General features: G+C 38.7%; 1 protein-coding gene across 1 annotated transcript in view; it reads right to left on the minus strand.

The window, feature by feature from the left end:
- Window positions 1-327: 327 nt before the first annotated feature.
- The window catches only part of LCLAT1 (lysocardiolipin acyltransferase 1), a 191,837-nt gene continuing 168,084 nt past the window's right edge, over window positions 328-24,080 (minus strand). The window contains 1 exon segment of the mRNA XM_036872507.1: window positions 328-4,337. Within this exon segment, the coding sequence (XP_036728402.1) occupies window positions 3,835-4,337 (503 nt within the window). The 3' untranslated portion in view covers window positions 328-3,834.

Genomic DNA, 24,080 nt, shown 5'->3' on the forward strand with positions numbered 1-24,080 from the left:
AGAGCCCCGTTTACCTCTTGCAGCTAGTGGTGCGGATATTTCCCATGAGACCTCCTCCCTTGTGGAATGACCACACTGCCCTCAGGCTGAACTGAGATGGAGGAAAATCAAGTTCTGATGACAATCACTGAACCCTGAATTCAGCTGCGGCCCCTGGACTTTTTCAGTGATGAAGGCGGTATATTCCCTTTTTGCTCTGGCATTATGTTTTAAACATCTGTGAAAGAGAGTCCTAACTGGTCAGCTCTTCCTCAATACCACATGTTATAATACAATAACAATATAGCCTCCAGCCATTCCTGCAAAAACAGAAACCCAACACACATGTAAACTATTGAATTCACTCCACTTTATTCTGGGATGTATACTACAGAGAACACAACTCACAAACATACCAGGACATAAAAAACTAAGGCCATTCTGTGAGTTATTTTTAAAACGTAGTGTTTTTGCACATGATCTTTTAAAAAATGAATTACCAGACCCAAGATTCTCTTCTGAAATAAGAATTTAAGGTCAGCACAAGACAACTTTAGGGCCATGCCTAATCTGAAGCTCATCATGTGACAAGAGCATTTCTGCAACATAAACAATAGCCCTGAGGCAACCGCTACCTCCACATAAAGCTCTCTTTCCCAGATGTCATCACAAAGTAGTATTGACCACAGTGACCAGTGTTTTAGAAACCATTTTTCTCCCAGTGAATAGCAAAAAGAGACTTTTACCTAAGAGACACATTGAAGAATTCTTGGAACAAGAAAGGGACCCGTAACTAAGGCACTGAAAGCACATTATTTATATAAAGAAATGTAAACAATTTAATACCAACAGGCTCCCTCCATTAGTCTCTGTTATAAAAGTGCACAAGGGCAGCGTGGTCAGGCCAGAGCTTGAAGTCCGGGTGAGATGGGAACGTCTCCCCTCCTGGCGAGTTCAGTCTCAGCTGCTGATGGACGACGTCTGACGTGGGGCTATGGACATAACTAATTTCAAAGTGACTCAAGTGGAAGCTGGGATTTCTCCCCGTCTGTGTTTTAGTAGCCTAACAAACAAGAATTTTATTAAGAGCTTTAAATTATGGGCTCTGACATTTATTTTTCTTTTAGTCTTTTACCATGTTCTTCTACTGAATTTTACAATGACTTTGGCTTGTTTCATCAAAGAGGCCTGGTGGGAAAACTTGTGACCTAATCAGTGCCCTTCCTTGCAGGTTCCTATTTTAAGTATAATGGTTCATGTCCCAGGTAAACCACACTTGCTTTATTTAAATCTTGTCTGAATGGTAAAGATGTAACAAATGGACATACAGCACTGCAAACATTTCAAACTCCACTGAGTTTCCTATGGATGGACTGGTGAGAGTCCAGATGCCGCCAGACGGGCGACTGCAGAGTCCAGAGCGAGACTGGGAGGTGGGAAGGGGTCACAGCTGAGGCCAAGCGCAGTACTGGAGCTGCATTAACCTCTACCTGACACTATCAATTTTAGAGTCCAAGTCATGGACAGTGTATTTCTTTAAATAAGAGAAGAAAAAGTTGTGTAGGAAAACACAAATGATTACAATTTTAAAAGAAGCCTTATTGCAAACAAAACAAAACAAACCAAAAAAACCACACCAGAGACCAAAAAAGGCAACATTTTTCTTTTTGAAGTTATTTCTAATTCTTAGAAGTACAATGTCTCAGTTTCAGTGCTTATGAATTCGGGGTACTAAAAAAGAGTTTGCGTTTTATCTTAAACATGTTTTTTACGATCAAAAGAAAACATGTTTTAAAAAGGAAGAGTTCCCCTTTTACAGGTTTCAAAGGGTTCAAGAGGACTCGCCATTAAAGCCAGACCCCGAACCAAGGAGCCGTGAGCAGTTAGTTGGAGGAAGGGCAGCCGCGCTACATTACAAACACCTGTGGAGTAGAAAACTCAGCGTTTCTCTCTGACCCAGGACAAAAGCAATCCTGATTGTTAAACTATTTCTTATTTCCAAATATAACCAGAAGCCTGAGAGAGACCTAAATTAGAAACCTCTTTTATTAAGGGGGGAAAAAAAAAAGGGTTAAAAAAATAACCACCTTAGAAACCAAGGAAGCTGGGTCTGGAGCAGATGTGCCTAATAACTAATTAGTAGCCCCGCAGGATTAAAAACAGCCTTGGGGGAGTAGTTAAATACAGGCTGGGCTCTTCAGCAGAGGCACTAGTTAGTTCTCTTCCAGTGGAAACGGTATGCCAACAGAGTGCTGCGGTGGCTTTCTGAAAGCGGAAGAGTCTGCTGGGTAAGTCTAGCTCACAGCGTGCGTGCCTGTCAGGGCGATGCCGGTGTCCGCTGCCGGCGGAAGTCACCGTCCAGCACAAAGGAGATGTACAGCCAAGAGTACACAAAGCTAGAAACAGTGTTTGAGGCTGGTTCAAGGCAGGAATGAGCGGACAGGTTTTTTAACAGTAAAGACGTTTAAATGCCCCATATTTTCTGCTGCTCTGACCGGCATTCCCATTAGGACCAAAAAAAAGAAGAAAAGTAGCTGCAGGGCTCCAGTGGAGTGGAAACAATGGCCACACATTTCTTTTTTGCCTCAGAAGCAGATTGGTGCTGTTGACTTGCTGAATTTTCCATTGACTCCAAATGACAGGAATATTTAGGTGAACAATTGGTCAAAAGTGGGTTTTACTAATGAAAGAGGAAACCTGGGACTAAAAAAGAGAGAGAGAGAGATCCCTCACCATCATTAAAAAAGGATTCATTTTTGTGTGACCATTTTGGTTTTAAGAATAAAACTTGTCAAGGCTACAGGGATTGAATAATTTAGGTTAAACCATTACGGCCCTGTCTGCAAGTGCTGCTGTTGATTTAGTGGCAGAAGTTAGACACCCACGCACATGTAGAAAATACAATAACCTTCCTTTTTGTGGCAGGTTTTAAAGAAATATTTTAACCAAGACACAACTTCAAAAGAGAGTTTCTGATGGCAATAAGAGAACGTTCTTCTACGCTTTCCTTTAAAAAGGTAAGTGACTTGATGTATACCGTTTATAATGCAGAAAAGCTACACCTGCTAACAAGGTGTAAAGAAACCAGCACTAAACATGCAAGGTTACACAGAAGTGAAGAACTAAACTGTATGAATTCCTAGCTTTAAAAATTCAAACTAAGGTTTCTGAGTGGAGAGCCTGCGGTTGCTCCCTGAGACTTGTCCAGCTCTTATTTTCCACGTGAGAAAAGGGCACCGGTGGTCTTCTGACGTCTAGGTCTGTGCACAGCTAAATGCCAAGATTTCATGAGTAATGAAGGGCTTCCTATTAAAATGTTTGTTCAGCTTAAGGACGAGGGGTTTCTGTTTTCTGGTCTTAAGGAAGGATGCAAGGGTTTGATTGGCATAGAAAGGAGTGCGGGGACAGGGCCAAGAGGGAGCCAGGAGGAAGGGCCCTCACCTCCACGGTCAAGTGCCAGCACTTGACCTGGGCCAGTGCTCAGGAGCCCCAGGTCTGCCTCCTGTCTGGGGAGTTGCTTAGGAGGCAGGATTGGGCCTTTAAGAAGATCTTGTGTGTACCTTGTCTGCTAACAGCCTGATGATTGTTTACTAATACTCTGGCCCAAGTTATTTCACAGCAATCGCTCCCTGCTACACAGTGTTGAAATTACATTCAGAGATATAAAAAAAAAAAAAAAAAAAATCGTGTGTGTAGCAATATTTTCCCACAAAACTAAGTGCAAAATATCTTTAACAAATAATGACGATAGTAAGAAATATTTGACATAGTCATGCAAAAACGCATCTCCGTTTACAAAAGCTTAGAACATTTCCAAAATATCCCCTAGGTTTTTACACTGTGAACCTTACAATCTTACTCCTTTTTCTTTGCATTTAAATGTGGCTGTCTGTGTAAAAAACGGTAACATGCAAGTTCAATGATCTCCAGTCCACCAAATATTCTCTCCTGCAGCACGAAGATGACAATGATGATTATAAAATACCACCGAACAAGACTGTAAAGATAGATGAGCAGGCACATTGCAGGGCTGAACAGGGTCCAGTACAGTATGGACAGCAATTTGACCACAAGGACCCTGAGCTCAGACTTGCAAGGTGGAATGACAGTCTGCCCCGTAAAGTAAAAATTCTTCTCCCCTTGATAGAAGGAGTGCAGCCTCTCCTCTTTCTCTTCCCACCGCTTGCGGCACCAGAGCTGGAGGTCCTCCTGGGATGTGGGGAGGGTGTCCACTGGGTATCGGTGGACGTGGAAGTGGATCTCCTTCGGAAAGTCTCCGAGGAGGAGGTGCCGCTCTGTCTGGGGAATGTTGTGAGGGTATGCCACTGTGATGTCATGGACAGCATCCAGGTTCTTACCTAGGTTTTGGAAAAGATAAAAATACAGATGGAGTAAAGATCAATTCAGACAGCAATGCTGATTCACAGAATCAGGACCAAGTGAACCAAGGTGAACAAACAAGGGCTGTAAATACTCGTGTTCCTATGCTCTTGGGTCAACATTTACCAGTCATTTTTAGTTTTTTATCTGCTTGCTAATTATCACAAACACCTTTAGAAAGAAATTACCTTCATTTGTGGAAACGGTGATCTGCCATTCTAGAACTAAACGAATAAGCACGTTAAGTTAGATTTGAGATAGGAATTAGAGCACAGACAGCTCTTTTATACCAACAGGACTCACTGTTTTGAGACCTCCTATCACTAATAAATACACCCTCTCTCCAAATAAAAAACTTGCTCACCATTAACCCAATATTATCACGAAAGCTACTGGAAAGAAAAACTCAGAATCAGACTTGATGAAGTGGTCAGCCATGCATGAAAACTTCCATATGACTTTTTTATTTCTAGAAACATCAATGTGAAGTCAATAAGACCCTGACCCAGTACAGCACCATCCTTAGAAATCTCATGATTTAGTTACCATGGGGTTAAGTGTTTTCGGCAAAGTCATATGCCAGATGCTAGAGATAGAGAAGTGGATAAAATACGGTTCCTAACCCCACTGCAGAGCTCACAGCAGAATCAGGGAGCCGGGCAAGTGCAGTGCCCTAACAGGGGCCTCTGGAAGGGGGGAGGGAGCTGGTGAGGCAGGAGAGCGATGGCAGGGTGAACCTTCCAGCAGAGAACACTGGGGGGCTGAGGGCACTAAACATAGGCTGGAGGCATTCGGTTAAGGCCCTCATTGTCAAACTTGAGAATTGAAACTCAAGTCTGTAGGTGACAGAGAAGCACCTTAAATGGTGGAGAACCACTTAAGGATTTTAAATAGAAAAGCAACCAGAATTTGTTTCATTTTAGCAGGGATTAGCTTGGGGGCAGTAATAAGAATAGTTTGGAGAGGACCAGGGGCAAGAGAGGTTGGAAAAGTAATTTGATTGGTCATTACAAGGCAAGAGATGAAGAGGAGGTAGGAACTAAAGGAAGTGACATGTCCAAAAAAGTCACAAGGAAGAACTGACCTGACAGAGTGCTCAATTGGAGGGTGGAATGAGCCCGAGGTTTGTTTCTGCTCCGGGTTCTTGAACAGACTGCAGTGGGGGGGTGGTAGTTTTGAGATTAGAAATGTGAGTGGAGTTCCATCTTTAAGAAATCAAGAGGATCACCTACGGAACCCTGTAACAAGGCCCAGGGAGGTGAAGTTTTTTGCCCAAGGGCACACAGCGTGTTGACACATAGTCTCTGAATGTTGCTTTCTTCCATATCAAGTTATCTACAGTGAGAGACTTTTGATGTGATATTTGCAATCACAGAACCGTATGAGGTATGCAAAATTAATCTGTGGTGGCGGAAATCAGAACAGTAGTTGCCTGTAGGGGAGGGAACTGACTGGAAGGGAGCATGAGGAAATTTTCAGGGGGGCAGGGACATTCTATATCTTGATTAGGGTGTGGATTACATCAAATGGTACATTTAAGATCTGTGCATTTCACTCCATTCGAATTTTAGCTCAATATTAAGAACAGTAAAGATATGAAGCAACTTCCCCACCTTAGCTCACCATGTTTACCCTTACTACTGAGCCATTACTGAACCTCTGTAAGTATTTACTGTCCGTCTCCTCTACTCTGTGATTTACTTTAGGGAAAGGACCAGGTTTCAATCTGGTTTCATAACTGTCTTATAAAGTACTCAGCCCTTAATAAGAGCTATGTCATAAAAAATGAGAATACCTATATCAACAAGGTTTAGATTCAAAACCGGAGGGACAGTCCTTTAGGGACCCTGTGCACTGTTGACATGGCAGTAGAGGAGGCAGTGCAAGGCTGGTAGAGGCAACTCCACTGCACTTGTGTCTGAAGTCCTAGAAGAGAGACTAGGCCCAAGCCGTTCGGCTCCAGAGGAGGGAACTGGGTCCTATGGTTAGAAGCCACAGGGAAAAGCTTTTTCTCAGCTGTCAAGAGGTGATGTGTTCACCATTTGAGAAAAGACTGGTTGACCACCGCCTGGTGTGCTGTAGTGGGAATTTACATGCTGGAATGTGGGCCATCTGATCAAGCATCCAAAGACCAACTCTTTCACTGGTATACTGAGCGTGATATATCCACTAAGAAGGTAATATAATGTGTCTTACCTGTTAACTCACCTGCATTAAAAATTGAGCAGCCTTTTGTCAATTTAGCATCAATCACAACTACCCTGCTCCATCACAGATCAAACTTTTCCTTGACAAGCGAGTTTGATATTTTAGTGCTCCCTCCGCCTGCAGACCTCAGAGCCTGTTTCTTTATGCCCACCAACCAGAAACATAATCCTTGTTCTAGCTGTCTTACCTCCACTTCATCTACCCTTTTTCCCCACCTTCTCTCTCAATGAGGGAAAAGACATGTCTTCACCTCTTGTCACATGTCATGCCACTTGGCTTCTGATTCAGAACTGAGTTCACATTTCATTTACTTTCAAAACTCTTCTGCGAGAGGGCAGACAGCAGAAGCAAGAAGAACTACAGTTCTGCAGCCTGTGGAAGGAAAACCACATTCACAGAAAGAGAGACAAAATGAAAAGGCAGAGGACTTTGTATCAGATGAAGGAACAAGACAAAACCCCAGAAAAACAACTAAATGAAGTGGACATAGGCAACCTTCCAGAAAAAGAATTCAGAATAATGATAGTGAAGATGATCCAGGACCTCGGAAAAAGAATGGAGGCAAAGATCAAGAAGATGCAAGAAATGTTTAACAAAGACCTAGAAGAATTAAAGAACAAACAAACAGAGATAAACAATACAATAACTGAAATGAAAACTACACTAGAAGGAATCAATAGCAGAATAACTGAGGCAGAAGAATGGATAAGTGACCTGGAAGACAGAATGGTGGAATTTACTGCCACAGAACAGAATAAAGAAAAAAGAATGAAAAGAAATGAAGACAGCCTAAGAGACCTCTAGGACAACATTAAATGCAACCACATTTGCATTAAAGGGGTCCCAGAAGGAGAGGAAAGAGAGAAAGGACCCGAGAAAATATTTGAAGAGATTATAGTTGAAAACTTCCCTAACATGGGAAAGGAAATAGCCACGCAAGTCCAGGAAGCACAGAGAGTCCCAGGCAGGATAAACCCAAGGAGAAACATGCCGAGACACACAGTAATCAAATTGGCAAAAGTTAAAGACAAAGAACAATTATTGAAAGCAACAAGGGAAAAATGACAAATAACATACAAGGGAACTCCCATAAGGTTAACAGCTGATTTCTCAGCAGAAACTCTACAAGCCAGAAGGGAGCAGTATGATACATTTAAAGTGATAAAAGGGAAGAACCTACAACCAAGATTACTCTACCAGGCAGGGATCTCATTCATATTTGATGGAGAAATCAAAAGCTTTACAGACAAGCAAAAGCTAAGAGAATTCAGCACCACCAAACCAGCTCTACAACAAATGCTAAAGGAACTTCTCTAAGTGGGAAACACAAGAGAAGAAAAGGACCTACAAAAACAAACCCATAACAATTAAGAAAATGGTAATAGGAACATACAAATCGATAATTACCTTGAACGTGAATGGATTAAATGCTCCAACCAAAACACACAGGCTCACTGAATGGATACAAAAACAAGACCCATATATATGCTGTCTACAAGAGACCCACTTCAGACTTAGGGACACAAACAGACTGAAAGTGAGGGGATGGAAAAAGATATTCCATGCAAATGGAAAACAAAAGAAAGCTGGAATAGCAATACTCATATCAGATAAAATAGACCTTAAAATACAGAATGTTACAAGAGACAAGGAAGGACACTACATAACGATCAAGGGATCGATCCAAGAAGAAGATGTAACAATTATAAAAGTTTATGCACCCAACATAGGAGCACCTCAATACATAAGGCAACTGCTAACAGCTATAAAAGAGGAAATCGACAGTAACATAGTAATAGTGGGGGACTTTAACACCTCACTTACACCAATGGACAGATCATCTAGACAGAAAATTAATAAGGAAACACAAGCTTTAAATGACACAATAGACCAGACAGATTTAATTGATATTTATAGGACATTCCATCTAAAAACAACAGATCACACTTTCTTCTCAAGTGCACATGGAATATTCTCCAGGATAGATCACATCTTGGGTCACAAATCAAGCCTCAGTAAATTTAAGAAAATTAAAATCATATCAAGCATCTTTTCTGACCACAATGCTATGAGATTGGAAATCAATTACAGGGAAAAAAATCATAAAAAACACAAACACATGGAGGCTAAACAATACATTACTAAATAACCAAGAGACTACGGAAGAAATCAAGGAGGAAATCAAAAAATACCTAGAGACAAATGACAATGAAAACACGACGATCCAAAACCTATGGGATGCAGCAAAAGCAGTTCTAAGAGGGAAGTTTAAAGCAATACAATCCTACCTCAAGAAACAAGAAAAATCTCAAATTAAACGATCCAACCTTACACCTAAAGGAACCAGAGAAAGAGGAACAAACAAAACCCAAAGTTAGTAGGAGGAAAGAAATAATAAAGATCAGAGCAGAAATAAATGAAATAGAAACAAAGGAGACAATAGCAAAGATCAATAAAACTAAAAGCTGGTTCTTCGAGAAGATAAACAAAATTGATAAACCTTTAGCCAGACTCATCAAGAAAAAGAGGGAGAGGACTCAATAAAATTAGAAATGAAAAAGGAGACATTACAACAGACACTGCAGAAATACAAAGCATCCTAAGAGACTACTACAAGCAACTCTAGGCCAATAAAATGGACAACCTGGAAGAAATGGACAAATTCGTACAAAGGTATAACCTTCCAAGACTGAACCAGGAAGAAATAGAAAATATGAACAGACCGATCACAAGCACTGAAATTGAAACTGTGATTAAAAATCTTCCAACGAACAAAAGTCCAGGACCAGATGGCTTCACAGGTGAATTCTGTCTAACATTTAGAGAAGAGGTAACACCCATCCTTCTCAAACTCTTGCAAAAAACTGCAGAGGAAGGACCCCTCCCTAACTCATTCTATGAGGCCACCATCACCCTGATACCAAAACCAGACAAAGATGCTACAAAAAAAGAAAATTACAGACCAATATCACTGATGAATATAGATGCAAAAATCCTCAACAAAATACTAGCAAACAGAATCCAACAACACATTAAAAGGATTATACACCATGATCAAGTGAGATTTATCCCAGGGATGCAAGGATTCTTCAATATATGCAAATCAATCAATGTGACACACCATATTAACAAATTGAAGAATAAAAACCATATGATCATCTCAATAGATGCAGAAAAAGCTTTTGACAAAATTCACACCCATTTATGATAAAAACTCTCCAGAAAGTGGGCATAGAAGGAACCTACCTCAACACAATGAAGGCCATATATGACAAACCCAGAGCAAACATCATTCTCAGTGGTGAAAAACTGGAAGCATTTCCTCTAAGATCAGGAACGAGACAAGGATGTCCACCCTTGCCTCTATTCAACCTAGTTTTGGAAGTCCTAGCCACAGCAATCAGAGAAGAAAAAGAAATAAAGGGAATACAAGTTGGAAAACAGAAGTAAAACTGTCACTGTCTGCGGATGACATGATACTCTACATAGAGAATCCTAAAGATGCCACCAGAAAACTACTAGAGCTAATCAATGAATTTGGTAAAGTTGCAGGATACAAAATTAATGCACAGAAATCTCTTGCATTCCTCTTCACTAACAATGAAAGATCAGAGAAATTAAGGAAACAATCCCATTCACCACTGCAACAAAAAGAATAAAATACCTAGGAATAAACCTACCTAAGGAGGTAAAGACACTGATGAAAGAAATCAATGATGACACAAACAGATGGAGAGATATATAATGTTCCTGGATTGGAAGAATCAATATTGTGAAAATGTCTATACTACCCAAAGCAATCTACAGATTCAGTGCAATCCCTATCAAATTACCAATGGCATTTTTTTAAAGAACTAGAAAAAAAATCTTAAAATTTGTATGGAGACACAAAAGACCCTGAATAGCCAAAGCAGTCTTGAACTGGAGGAATCAGACTCCCTGACTTCAGACTATACTACAAAGCTACAGTAATCAAGATAATATGGTACTGGCATAAAAAAAGAAATATAGATCAATGGAACAGGATAGAAAGCCCAGAGATAAACACACGCACCTATGGTCAACTAATCTATGACAAAGGAGGCAAGGATATACAATGGAGAAAAGACAGTCTCTTCAATAAGTAGTGCTGGGAAAACTGGACAGCTTCATGTAAAAGAATGAAATTAGAACACTCCCTAACACCATACACAAAAATAAACTCAAAATGGATTAGAGACCGGACACTATAAAACTCTTACAGGAAAACATAGGAAGAACACTCTTTGACATAAATCGCAGCAAGATCTTTTTTGATTCACCTCCTAGAGTAATGGAAATAAAAACAAAAATAAACAAATGGGACCTAATGAAACTTAAAAACTTTTTCAAAGCAAAGGAAACTACAAACAAGGCGAAAAGACAACCCTCAGAATGGGAGAAAATATTTGCAAACGAATCAATGGACAAAGGATTAATCTCCAAAATATATAAACAGCTCATGCAGCTGCATATTAAAAAAAACAGTTCCTTAAAAAAACAAAAATAGAATTACCATATGATCCAGCAATCCCACTACTGGGCATATACCCAGAGAAAACTGTAATTCAAAAAGACACATGTACCCCAATGTTCACTGCAGCACTATTTACAATAGCCAGGTCTTGGAAGCAACCTAAATGCCCATCGACAGACAAATGGATAAAGAAGATGTGGTACATATATACAATGGAATATTACTCAGCCCTAAAAAGGAACGAAATTGGGTCATTTGTACAGCCATGGATGGATCTAGAGACTGTCATACAGAGTGAAGTAAGTCAGAAAGAGAAAAACAAATATTGTAAATTAATGCATATATGTGGAACCTAGAAAAATGGTACAGATGAACCGGTTTGCAGGGCAGAAATAGAGACACAGATGTAGAGAACAAACGTATGGACACCAAGGGGGGAAAGCCGTGGGGGAGTGAGGGTGGTGGTGTGATGAATTGGGAGATTGGGATTGACATGTATACACTGATGTGTATAAAATGGATGACTAATAAGAACCTGCAGTATAAAAAAATAAATAAAATTCAAAAAAAAAGTATCAGCCATAGTGATAATAAAAAACCCCAAAAAAACCCAACAACTCCTCTGCAGTCAGCACTTCTGCCTCCGCCTTCTGCCCAGCCCTTCTCCTCAGTCAGGGTTACAGGCTCATCAGCCTCAGTGGTCCACAGCCTTGGACTCTCTGCTTCCCCATGCAACCCCCACCGTCTTGCTACTCAGTCACTCTACACCACTTCCTGCAGCTCACCTGTCCCAGCCTTTCTCCTCTAGGTGGTTCTTAATGTTTATCAAGTAAATACAGCCATGTATCATTACAAACTGGTAGCAACGTGGTATATACTATACTAGTAAGAAACGAAACTGCCCCTTTCTGCATTCTTCTTGACAACCTGTAGGGTACCGGTGTATGTGTACATGCACACGTTGTCTGTTCAATATAGAAATGGCAAGTTTTGAGTCAGAGATGGTACCACTGACAGAAATGTTTTGTGAAAAAATTCTAGATTCCCTGCAGTGCAGAGCATGAGGGCTGTGGAAGCAGACTGCCTGGGTTCAAATCCTAGCTCTGCCTCTTAGTAAATGAATGAATGAATCTCTCTGTGACTTATTTAGTTCCTGTATCTATAAACCGCCTCATAGGGCTATTGCAAGGATTAAATAATATATGTAAGAACAGAAAACTAGATCTGATACATAATAAGCGCTACTTCATCATAATGTTAGCATGTTATGCTCTAACCTTAGCTTCTATTAGTCCACAGATGCCAGCATGGTTAGTGGGGGAAATACTGCATTCAAATATCTTCTTTATACCACCATCCAGGGCACTCCTCTCTTGGGCCCTGAAGATGCCAATTACGGACCTCATGTCTCCTACTCAAGACAAATGTTCAAACTATTATTTCACAAAATGGCCAAGAACATTGCTCTGCCTCAAATATTTCAGGTTCTTTCCCCGAAATATTTTATCTCAACTTTCTTCAAAGACCAGCTCAAATTCTAAGGGTTCTAAGCAGAGTTTTCTTTATATATTCAGGCTGAGTGGTCTTGCCCTCTATGAGTGCTTAAGGCACATGTGCTGATGTGCTCTTTGGGCCACTTACCTGCCATCCTGCACTACAGTACTAGAAGCTCACAGGAACCCCCAGTGTCCCAGGGAAACATAAGAATCTTAAGGGCAGGACCATGTCTTTGCCTCTTTAGAACCTTAGTACCTGACATAATGTCCTGCACTTAAAGAGGTTCCAGAAATGCTTATTTAACCAATATCTATAGACCACCTATCTTCTCATCTAAAAATAGAGGAGGGAATTATAATGCCTTCTGCAAAAGGCTGTTATAACAATTTTGTGAACTAATGTACACAAGGCTCTTTGCATAGGACTGGCACATGGAAAAGTTCTTAAATGTGAGCATCTGCTACAACTTCTATATTCAGTTAATGAGACTGACCTCAGTCAGTCTAGTGGATTTTTTTCAACTTGGTTCTATGAATCCTTGGTTCTGAAAGAATTACAACCATCTTCGGTGGGGCTGTTGGGTGTTACCTTACAAAAAGGCAGTGTTCCCAAAGTTTCTAGTAAGTTGCTTGCTTGGAATTTAGAGCTCTGGAATAATGGACTTCAACATAATTAAAACACTATCTATATTATAAACAAGAGCAACATCCTAACGTTAGAAACTAAAGAAGACAGTAAGGTGAAAAAGTGAGAACTGGGAAGAAGGAGGAGAAAAGACGGCTTATATCTTGTCACTCCTTTCCTGGAGCTGGGTCTTCAAGCATCACAGACTCAGAAAGGCGTTAGGGCCAGAGCAAGAGAGGCGGAAATGGAGAGAGGCTTTTATACCTGGCAGTGTCTTGATAATTTTTAAACTTTATAGTTAGTAAATGTCTCCAGACAACACAAAGCCACATACGACTCTTAACTGCTGAGAAAAGAGCTTACTTTTCACACTATCTTATCAAGACCTCTTGGCCCTGGGGCCTCTAGCCCAGGGGAACCCTTACTACCAGACAAGTTAGCTTCCTCCCAGAAGGTAGCAGGCAGGGGTTGGCAGGCTTGCAGAGCTTGGTTCATACGTAAGTGACAATAATGAAATGGATACTCAGAAGTTGAGATGTGCCTCTATTTCATTTACCAATTTATAATAGCTAAAATAATGCATAATGGATTAAGAAAAGATAAGTTCCTACAATTACAAAGGAGTTAAACTATCTTTAAATTTTCTGGTATGAAAACAACAGACTTTTCCGTATGCAAATCAACTTGGGTGCATGATTATTAGTAGAGCCCTACTCACAGGAATGGGGGAGGGCCAAGTCTTTACACATTTGTATGTTTAAAATGAAAGAATGGAGTGAAGAAATCCCAGTTTGCCCAGATTCAATTGTATAGTTCAGTGGCAGAATAATAGAAATGTAAGCTTTTTTGTTTCTTTTTAATCCAAAGTGATCTTTAATGGAGCTGATAACTGAAATGTCTTTTCTTTCCCCATTCCATAATCAAATGTATGCAGAATATACAAAAATATAATTTATTTTGGATATCATTTTAATGCCTGCTTTAAAAAAAATTACAAATAAGTTTATTTTCTATTAGAGCTAGATCCATAAATCTAACTACATGTATTAGATAGTTTTTGATAAAGCAACTTGTCATCTAAGATGTATTTGTGTTAAAAGAAAATGCTGAGGCCGCTGGTTTTGTGCACTATTTTTCAGATTAAAAAAACCCAATAGAATAAAAGTTGGAGTTAGTAACTAAACAGTCATTCACTGTGCCACTTTGACACTGACATGTAATAGTACGTGGCTAATAATAAGCATGACAAATTGGCACTAGTCAGTACACTTTGAAGAACAGCTTTGAGTGGACAGATTTGGATATATTTAGACGAAAAATACCAATAAAGAAGACACTTTCAGCTTCAAAATAATAGGGCATGCATGAATCACCTAAAATCAACTGGTATTAAGGCTCAAACAGTACCATTTTCTTTGTTAGAGAAAACACGACTGTTGCCTACTAGGGACGTTATTCATTTTTCCTTCTGTACAAGTTGGGTGCATACGGAACAAAAGGTGGAGTCTGGTGGCTTCCAGCCCTGCCTCTTATCAGCTCTGTGACTTGCCAAGTTCACTAGAAGCCTCATCTGTAAATGTAGATGGTAACAGTAGCGACCCTCATAGGGTTTTGTGAAGATCAGTTGGAAACAGGACTGCAGGATGCTTAGAGAAGTGCCTGGAAAGTGGTGTGTGCTCAGACTCTCATTGTGATTGTTATTCCTCCAGGTGGGAGGATCACCTACAGCACTTGAGAGGTTCGGTTTAGGCTGCTACCCTTTACCTTCCTTCTTTCTCTAGATTTCCTCTTCCTTTGGGAGACAGACAAGTCTGTTGTAGTGACACTGAGTTCTACTGTCTAACATGCAGTCCACTCCTCTCCCACGGTATAGAAGCAAAGCTGTTTAGGGGACTGACCTTGGCTCTAGGGGTAGGTCTCAATTTATCTCCTGATACATATTCTTCTCCATCCCTACTAACTCATTCCTTAGACATTTTGAGCTCAGCATAGATATTAAATCCTCTGAGGGCATTCAGAATTAGAAACTGATGATTTGTGCTCTAGGATCATTGGTCTCTTGTCCCATATTGTTGTTGTTGTTGTTTTTTTAATAAGTCAAAGTTAGTGCCTACTCTTTTTCTAAGAAAGAACCATCCTGCGCTTAAAAAGCAACTTTCAGCTGAAAGGTGAAACTAAAAATGGTATCCTTGTGAACAATCTTGCTTATCCAACCTGAGTTCAGGTCTTACAGATTAATTTTAGGGACAGATATTTTCACTTGCCTATCCTAAATCTATTGAACTTCTGTGTTTTCATGTGTAAACGCATGAATCTTTTCAGTTACGAATCTCTCTTTTGATGGGCATTGGTTCTCTGGATCCTCAAAACAAGTTTTATTTTCTAGGCAGAGTGGCAACCTGTTGACATTTTCCATAATTTGACAGTACTGGTGCATTAGTAGATCATCAAAGGCAAGATGTGAATAACAATACAGCACTTGGTGAGGCCAGATACACATATATACACACATATACACACGTGTATATAAAACATGTTCCTTGAAAAAAGATACATAAACTTTCAAAAACGAGATCATACCGTATACACTGTTTTATAACTTTGTTCATGCATTTCCCATCCATGCCATTAAAGATTTTCTAATATATCACTTTATAGATGTATAATATTTGACTTTATATATATATTAAAAAATTACTTTGTTTTCAGGTATTTAAGTTGTTTTCACATAAACAATATTTAAATATCTATCAATATTTAAATAGATATGTTTGTAATTAATGATAAGGATTTTCTAGGATAAATTCCAATAAGTTAAATTGCTGGATGAAAGAACATGAATACTTTAATAGGCTTTTGCTACATATGGGAAACTGACCCCTGCAAAGGTCAATTTAATAAACACACACAAGAAATGTATGGTGGTACTTTCTTTTTCACACTTTTACTAATGCTTGGGATTGCTATTTTTAGAAAGTTGCCAAAGTATGTCATTTTTGTTTTAATTTGCATGTCTTTGATTAGATAAAACAAGTTCACTGGATATACACTGGGACTATTCCTACCTGTTTTGGAAATTCAGTTAGTTGTCATCTTACGGATTTGTAAGGCCTCTTTATATTGTACATGCTTTAAATCTTTTACACTAATTTTGGTCATCAGGCCACTAGTGTTTCCCTGGCCACTAATGAGTTTATTTTGTTGGATTTGCTGCTCTGTGAATGCAGCTCCACATCCTTTATCTAGTTCCTATGGGCTGTTTGTCTCTTTCTAGTCAACTTGCAAAGCTCCTTCTTTATCATGGATTATTAATACTCTGTATTCTTTGTTGCAAATTTTTATAAATCCACTATCGCCTTTATTTATGGCATCTATCCAATACTTGTGTGTGCGTGCATGTGCATGTGTGTGTCTATGTGTCTATACAAGTTCATTTCTTTTTCTGTTATAGCTTTTGGATTCCTGTTTTTGTCTTCCCTGCCCCTAGATTGTATGTATATTTTATATTTTTCTACAAGATGAAAAACATTTTTCATTTAATTTTATAATCTAGCTTTACTTTCTTTCAAGACATTCGTTTTTCTGGCATCCTTTATTAAATAACTCCTTTTTTCCCCACTGTTTTGAAATACCAACTTGGTCATATATTACATTCTCAAATATATAGATATCCAGTCTCCCTTCTCTCTTCTGCTCCATTGATCTGTGTTTATTCCTGCTTTCCTTAGTGACTTAATATCTTATAAGGCAAGTCTGGCTGTTTTCTTTTTCACACTATATTGGGCTCCTGCTGGCACCGATTTTGCAATATACATTTAAGAGTATTTAACTTAATTCTAACACACAAAAAAACACCTCCCTCTCAACTTACCCCGAAATTGCATTTGTGTGATACTTACATTATACTTTTGAAAGAACTGACACTTTTATATTGTCTTTTCAAGAAAAGAGTATGAGTTTCCATGTGCTCAAATCTTATTTTCTCTTCCAATAAGACTTCAGTTTTCTTCATATAACTTCTGTGGCTTTCTTTTAAAATTTATTCCTAAATAATTTCATAATTTTTTTCATTATGGTGTATGGAATATGTGTTCCTACTTCCGCTTTTAGGCAATCACTGCTTAGAATAGAGAAAATCAATTGTTTGTTGTGTATTTATCTCATATGTAGCCATATTAACAAATTTTAAGTCTACTTGATTTTTTTACTAGACTCTTTTTGACTTTCTAGATTTTCTGTCAGCAGCAAAAACACAGCTTTATGTTGAATTTTCTCATCTTTATGGTCTTTTCTTAGTGCTTTCACTAGCATTTGCTTAATAATAAAAAGCATAGTTCTGACTTTAACCAAAATATGGGTTTTAATGCTTCAGCATATGAGATACTGTTGAGTTTTGGTAACACAGTATTATATTTAAATAGTTAACTTCTATTTTGTTCTAATTTTTATTAGGAATGCCTTAAGTTTATCAAATCTCTTTTCAGCATCTATATTTTTTTAAAAAGAAAATAACTGGTCAAACATCTGTATGAACCAAAGTAGTAGCTAAATATTAAAAGGAAAAATATTAGAAATGCAAAGAGAAATTGAAAAATAATAAAATTACAGTGTAGACCTCACTATCTTTCATAATAGGACAACTCCAGTAGATAAAAATTAATTAAATAAAGGAACTGAAACTACTGATAAATTTGATTTAATAGACTTATACAAACCCATATGTCCCTCAAAAATATTGTAAAGGGGGTAGGATCCCTGGAACACTTTGATGTTTGACCATTTACTTGGTGGCAAGAGGATTAAAACAGATGTTTTAAAAACTGACATTTTATAAGTTACATTCTCACATCAAGATTCCATAAAAATAAACAACAAAGTATAATAACTAAAAGTGTTCTTTTAGAGGGAGTTAACTGTGGGATGGAAGATGAAATCAAAAGAAACATCATGAACTACTTAAAAAGAATGAAAATCAGTGGGATACAGTAAAGGCTGTACTCAATAATAAATGCTTCATTATTAAAGAGAAAAAATAAAGAGAAATTACTTATCTTGGAAATTGGAAAAAAAAAAGAAAAAGAATCCGAAGGGAAACAGGAAGAGAAAATTACTAAAGATAAAAAGCAATAATTAATGAAACAAAAGTAAGAAATAGTGAAAGAATAAACAAATGCAAAAGCTAGTTATTTGACGAGATGAATAAAATATTAAACTCTATAAAGATGATTAAGGGAAAAAGAGCATACATGTTTAAGATCACAGCAAACGAAACAAAATCACAAATATGGAAGAGATTAAAAGAATTACAAAAACGTGAATCTACACATGTGATGATATACACAAACCACAGTAGAAGATCCATGTGTATATATACTATATATTATACTTCAGATTTGCTTGGTGAAAATTTGTGTTCACGTCAAAAATCATAAAATATCATTATTCAGTTTATTTTCAACAGAAATGCAAGCTATTATTGCTGTGTAATAAGGACAAAGAGCATGGGTGCTAATTTTATAGGCAGGCCAACATAGCTCATGCACCTTGTCTCCTCAACTCCCGGGATTTTACTGCAGAATTTACAAAGCAAACAGAGACAGCAATGAATAAAATAACACAATGTGCTATGAAGGGAAAGGGAGAAAGAGTTCTAGTTACAAATTGTTTTCATTCCCAGGACCTACTAAGTGTAACTGCCGCTTACAGTGGCGCATCTGTAGATTGTGTCATTGATGACACAGACTTATTTTGCCTATTCTTTCAAAAATTCATACTCTTTGTTTTCATTACTCTTTAAAAGAAAAAGATGTGCTAAAATGATGTTTAGAGAAGACATTCAAAATTCAATGTAAAAGAAACAAGAGCAATAACAAAATATAATTTATGTTACTGTTGGATTCAACAAATTTGTTTAGATGTTCCAAAACCCATGGACATGAATCAATACTGGATTAAAAGATTAGAAGTGTCAGCATATGCATACTCTGCTAATTTGCTGGTGTTTGAATTAAATGAGATCGGAGACAGCACATTATTATAGTCTCTATGCTTTGAGGTTAGGATTGAAGATGACTAATGATGCACTTGGACATTCCCATGTATTGAATGCCTACTAAGTGCCAGGCATTATTAATTCAACAAGTTCTCTATGGAGCAGGTACTGGCTGTAGTACCAAAAGCTGCAGGCATTTGGGGTACACTGATGGACAAAAGGAAGATCCCTCCCTTGTGGAGTTTATCAGGACAGTCACTTTTAGATATGTAACCACCCTTGTGGTGGTATCCCTCTTTTGCAGTTGTGGAAACTGAGGCACAAAGAAGTTGTCACTTGCTGAAGATCACAGTTAGTTAGCCACTTGTGTCTAATGACTCCAAAGCCTTTCCACTGTGCTGCTCTACCTTCTAAGAGCTGCACATTAAGAATAGGAGCTGCAGAGTCAGATTGACCCGGTCTGTACCCACAGTCTTATTAGCCCCGTGACCTTGAACAAGTTACTTAACCTCCCTGGGCCTTAGGCTCCTCATCTGCAATCTGGGAATAATGCTTCCACTGGAGGGCTAGAAGAAACAAAAGGTCAGCCAGTCTGTAAAGGCAGTCTACTGTACTTAGTAAGGGCATCAATTCTATGCAAATGAAAGATCTTGTTTCAAGTTTCTTTCAATCTTGCACTGTCTTATTTTCATCTTTTAAGTATATCATGCACATATTCTGGTTAACAGAGTTTTGCTATAGTTTTATACAAAGTATAAATGATTAAATCTTGTATAAATTTCTGTTATATACTCCTGGGATAAAGCTTGATTGATTGATCCACCAAACCACAAGCTAGGCCCTACCGTCCACTACGTGGCAGCTATCTAAACCACAGTGGAATATCTGTTACAATCTTGTAAATCTAAAAAATTTATGGTAATAAAAATACAGCTTAAACTAGTAAAAAGTATGCCCCCAAATCAAAGCCTAACATTACTACTTTATAGCTTTATTTTGTATGTGATTCTGCATATAACACAGAGAGAGTTCTCTGCAATTTCATCCTTGTCTCCTTTGAGAGGGAAAATTAATTTGGTTGAGGATGGGGTATTATTAATGGGTGGAGGGCAAGTTGCTGTCTTAAAGAGTAGAAGATACAGTAGAAATGAAGGTCTCTGACTGTAGATGACAGTTTTGTCCTTCCCGTGGCCCTGGGCTCTGCATTAGGAGCCACATGAGTCGGTCTCAAGATGGCTGGCAAACTGCCTTAGGCTTGTGCCACACCTCCTGTAGCCTTCTCCTTAGATGACCCAAGAATTATCTTGCTTTCAGTCACTCAGAAATCAGAATTCCCACTCAGTAAACTGACCTCAGCCTGACGGGATTGAGGATCTTACTACAACAACGTTTCATCAACCAGGACTGAGCCAACCATGGTTGCACACCTTGTACAGTAGGGCCTTATTAATCCAAAAGGCCCTCTGGTCGATGGAAGGCATGTGGGGAGATATTTCTGAGCAGGATTATGTGTGTTCTGAAGGCTGTGCTTCTACTTTTTCCCTCCACCACCATCTGCTCATACCCTGTTCCCCCAAATGACCAAATTAAATATTCTACCAGGGAACATACTTTATGGCTTCTGTACTCTTTAGTAGAAATAGTCGTAATTCATTCTTCCTTATCTTCTTACGTTGTTTTAATGAGTCCTGTAAGGTAAAGTACAAAGTGCAGCAGCGGTGGTGCTGGTAAAGAAAATGGGTCAGCACAGGAAATATTCAAAACTTCCAACAGTGAATTCTCAGTGCAGGTCTTCACTTCGCCTCTGCGAAAGGTCCACTACTGGGAAGAGGGGATAATTTAATGGGACTGTGACTTCTTTTCCACTGAAAGGATAAAGAATCAGACTGTGTGGAGCTCAACTGAAGGACAAAAGTCTCAGGTTCTTCCAAGATGGAAAAGGAACAGTAGGCTCTATTCTTACAGCATTTAGAGTATCTTTTGAAGTTTAAAATAAAATAAGAAAAAGAAAACGGACTTTATGTAGTTCAGAAAGATGTGTTTCAAAGAACAGAGCAGGCATACTGATAACATCATGTACCATTTTGATACTTCTGACCGAAAGAGGTTACATTTTCCTGCTTTTTCTTTTAGTACTTTCTTTTCCTTTTTGTACTTTCTTTTTTCTTTTTCCTTCCTTCCTTCCTCCCCTCCCTCCCTCCTTTCTTTCTCTTTTCTTTTCCTTCCTTCCCTTCCTCCCTCCCTTCCTTCCTTCTTTCTTTTTTTTTTTTTTTTTTTTTTTACTATTTGTGGATAAAGCTCAAAGACAGAAACTAACATTACACCAAACTGGAAACTAATCCAAGTACTCTCAACCTTTGTAAATGATCAGAATACCACAGAGGTGGCCACCTACATTTATAGACTTACTTTTTATAGTCATTTATAGACTTTTTAAATTCCTGGATTTAAAAAGTTCTGGCCTGCTGTATGTTCTTCCAGGCAAAAAACTCATTTTCTTGCATCCTGAGGAGTCTAGAATCAATTGCTGATGCAAGGGAGGGAATGTTTTATGTAACACTGTTCTGTGTATTTTATTCCTTAGATTAGACAGGATCAAAGATTCTTCTAAATATTTCCCAAACACCAACCAGAAATTCTTCAGTGCTGACAAACTTCTCAAAACAACACTCCCCAAAGCATCAATAGAGACTGGGGGGTGGGGGTAGGGGTGGAGGAAGATATTAAGGTGAGTTCATTTTCTAGTAAACTTTGTCAAGTTTCATCACAAAGCAGAGGTCAGTGCTGATGATCTAGCCCAGCTGTTTAGTAAACAACTGCTACATCTGAACTGCAGAGAGGAGGAATCAGGATGGGACCACTGCAGTAAACAATGTATTAAAGAGCAGATGATTTCTTTGCAGATAGTCATTAGGAGATAGGGAGTAGAGAGAGAAAAGTGCTTCCATCCAGGGATCAAGTCCTATGACTCGGCATAAAAACAGAGTCATTTGAGTAATAACTGGACTTTCTGTTTAAATTCAGAAACATAAGCAGAATTAACATCTGGATGAACAGCTACCTAACATGAAATTTAAGCTGGCAGAATAACAATTAATTAGGGAAGTAAATAAGTATATGTAGTGGGTTGAATAGTGTCTCCCCCAAAATTTACATCCACCAAAACTTCAGAATATGACCTTATTCGGAAAGGGTCCTTTGTTTTTTTTTAACATCTTTATTGGAGTATAATTACTTTACAATGGTGTGTTAGTTTCTGCTTTATAACAAAGTGAATCAGTTATATATATATACATATATATATATATATCCCCATATCTCTTCCTTCTTGCGTCTCCCTCCCTCCCACCCTCCCTATCCCACCCCTCTAGGTGGTCACAGAACACCAAGCTGATCTCCTTGTGCCATGCGGCTGCTTCCCACTAGCTATCGATTTTACATTTGGTAGTGTATATATGTCCATGCCACTCTCTCACTTTGTCCCAGCTTACCCTTCCGCCTCCCCGTGTCCTCAAGTCCATTCTCTAGCAGGTCTGCGTCTTTATTCCCGTCCTGCCCCTAGGTTCTTCATGACGATTTTGGTTTTTTTTCTTTAGGTTCCATATATATGTTAGCACACGGTATTTGTTTTTCTCTTTCTGACTTACTTCACTCTGTATGACAGACTCTAGGTCCATCCACCTCACTACAAATAACTCCATTTCGTTTCTTTTTATGGCTGAGTAATATTCCATTGTATATATGTGCCACATCTTCTTTATCCTTGGAAAGGGTCCTTGAAGATCTAATTAAGGTTAAGGATTGAGAAGAGATCATAGTGGATTAATGTGGGCCTTAAATCCAACGGGAATGTCCTTATAAGATAGAAAAGCGGATCATGTAAAGATACTAGGGAAGAGTTATGTAACCTCAAGCTAAGGAATGCCAGGAGCTAACTAGCTGGCAGAGGCAAGGAAGCATTCTCCCTTAGAACTCTGGGAGAGGGTGTGGCCCTGCCAGTACCTTTGATTTCAGACTTCTGGCCACCAAAACCATGAGATAATAAATCTTTTTCTTTTTAAGCCATCAAATTTGTGGTGATTTTTTTTTTTAAACATCTTTATTGGAGTATAGTTGCTTTACAATGGTGTGTTAGTTTCTGCTGTATAACAAAGTGAATCAGCTATATATATATACATATATCCTCGTATCTCCTCCATCTTGCGTCTCCCTCCCACCCTCCCTATCCCACCCCTCTAGATGGACACAAAGCACCAAGCTGATCTCCCTGTGCTATGTGCCTGCTTCCCACTAGCTACCTGTTTTACATTTGATAGTATATATAAGTCCATGCCTCTCTCTCACTTCGTCCCAGCTTACCCTTCCCGTCTCCCCATGTCCTCAAGTCCATTCTCTACGTCTGCATCTTTATTCCTGTCCTGCCCCTAGGTTCTTCAGGACCATTTTATTTTTTATTTTTATTATTTTTTTAGATTCCATATATATATGTTAGCATATGGTATTTGTTTTTCTCTTTTTGACTTACTTAATTCTGTAAGACAGTCTCTAGGTCCATCCACCTCACTACAAATAACTCAATTTCATTTCTTTTTATGGCTGAGTAATATTCCACTGTATATATGTGCCATATCTTCTTTATCTGTTCATCTGTTGATGGGCACTTACGTTGCTTCCATGTCCTGGCTATTGTAAATAGAGCTGCAATGAACATTGTGGTGCATAACTCTTTTTGAATTATGGTTTTCTCAGGGTATATGCCCAGTAGTGGGATTGCTAGGTTGTATAGTAGTTCTATTTTTAGTTTTTTAAGGAACCTCCATACTGTTCTCCCCAGTGGCTGTATCAATTTACATTCCCACCAACAGTGCAAGAGGGTTCCCTTTTCTCCACATCCTCTCCAGCATT

This window comes from Balaenoptera musculus, chromosome 13 (assembly GCF_009873245.2).
Source record: "Balaenoptera musculus isolate JJ_BM4_2016_0621 chromosome 13, mBalMus1.pri.v3, whole genome shotgun sequence".
In the NCBI taxonomy this organism is placed as follows: domain Eukaryota; kingdom Metazoa; phylum Chordata; class Mammalia; order Artiodactyla; family Balaenopteridae; genus Balaenoptera; species Balaenoptera musculus.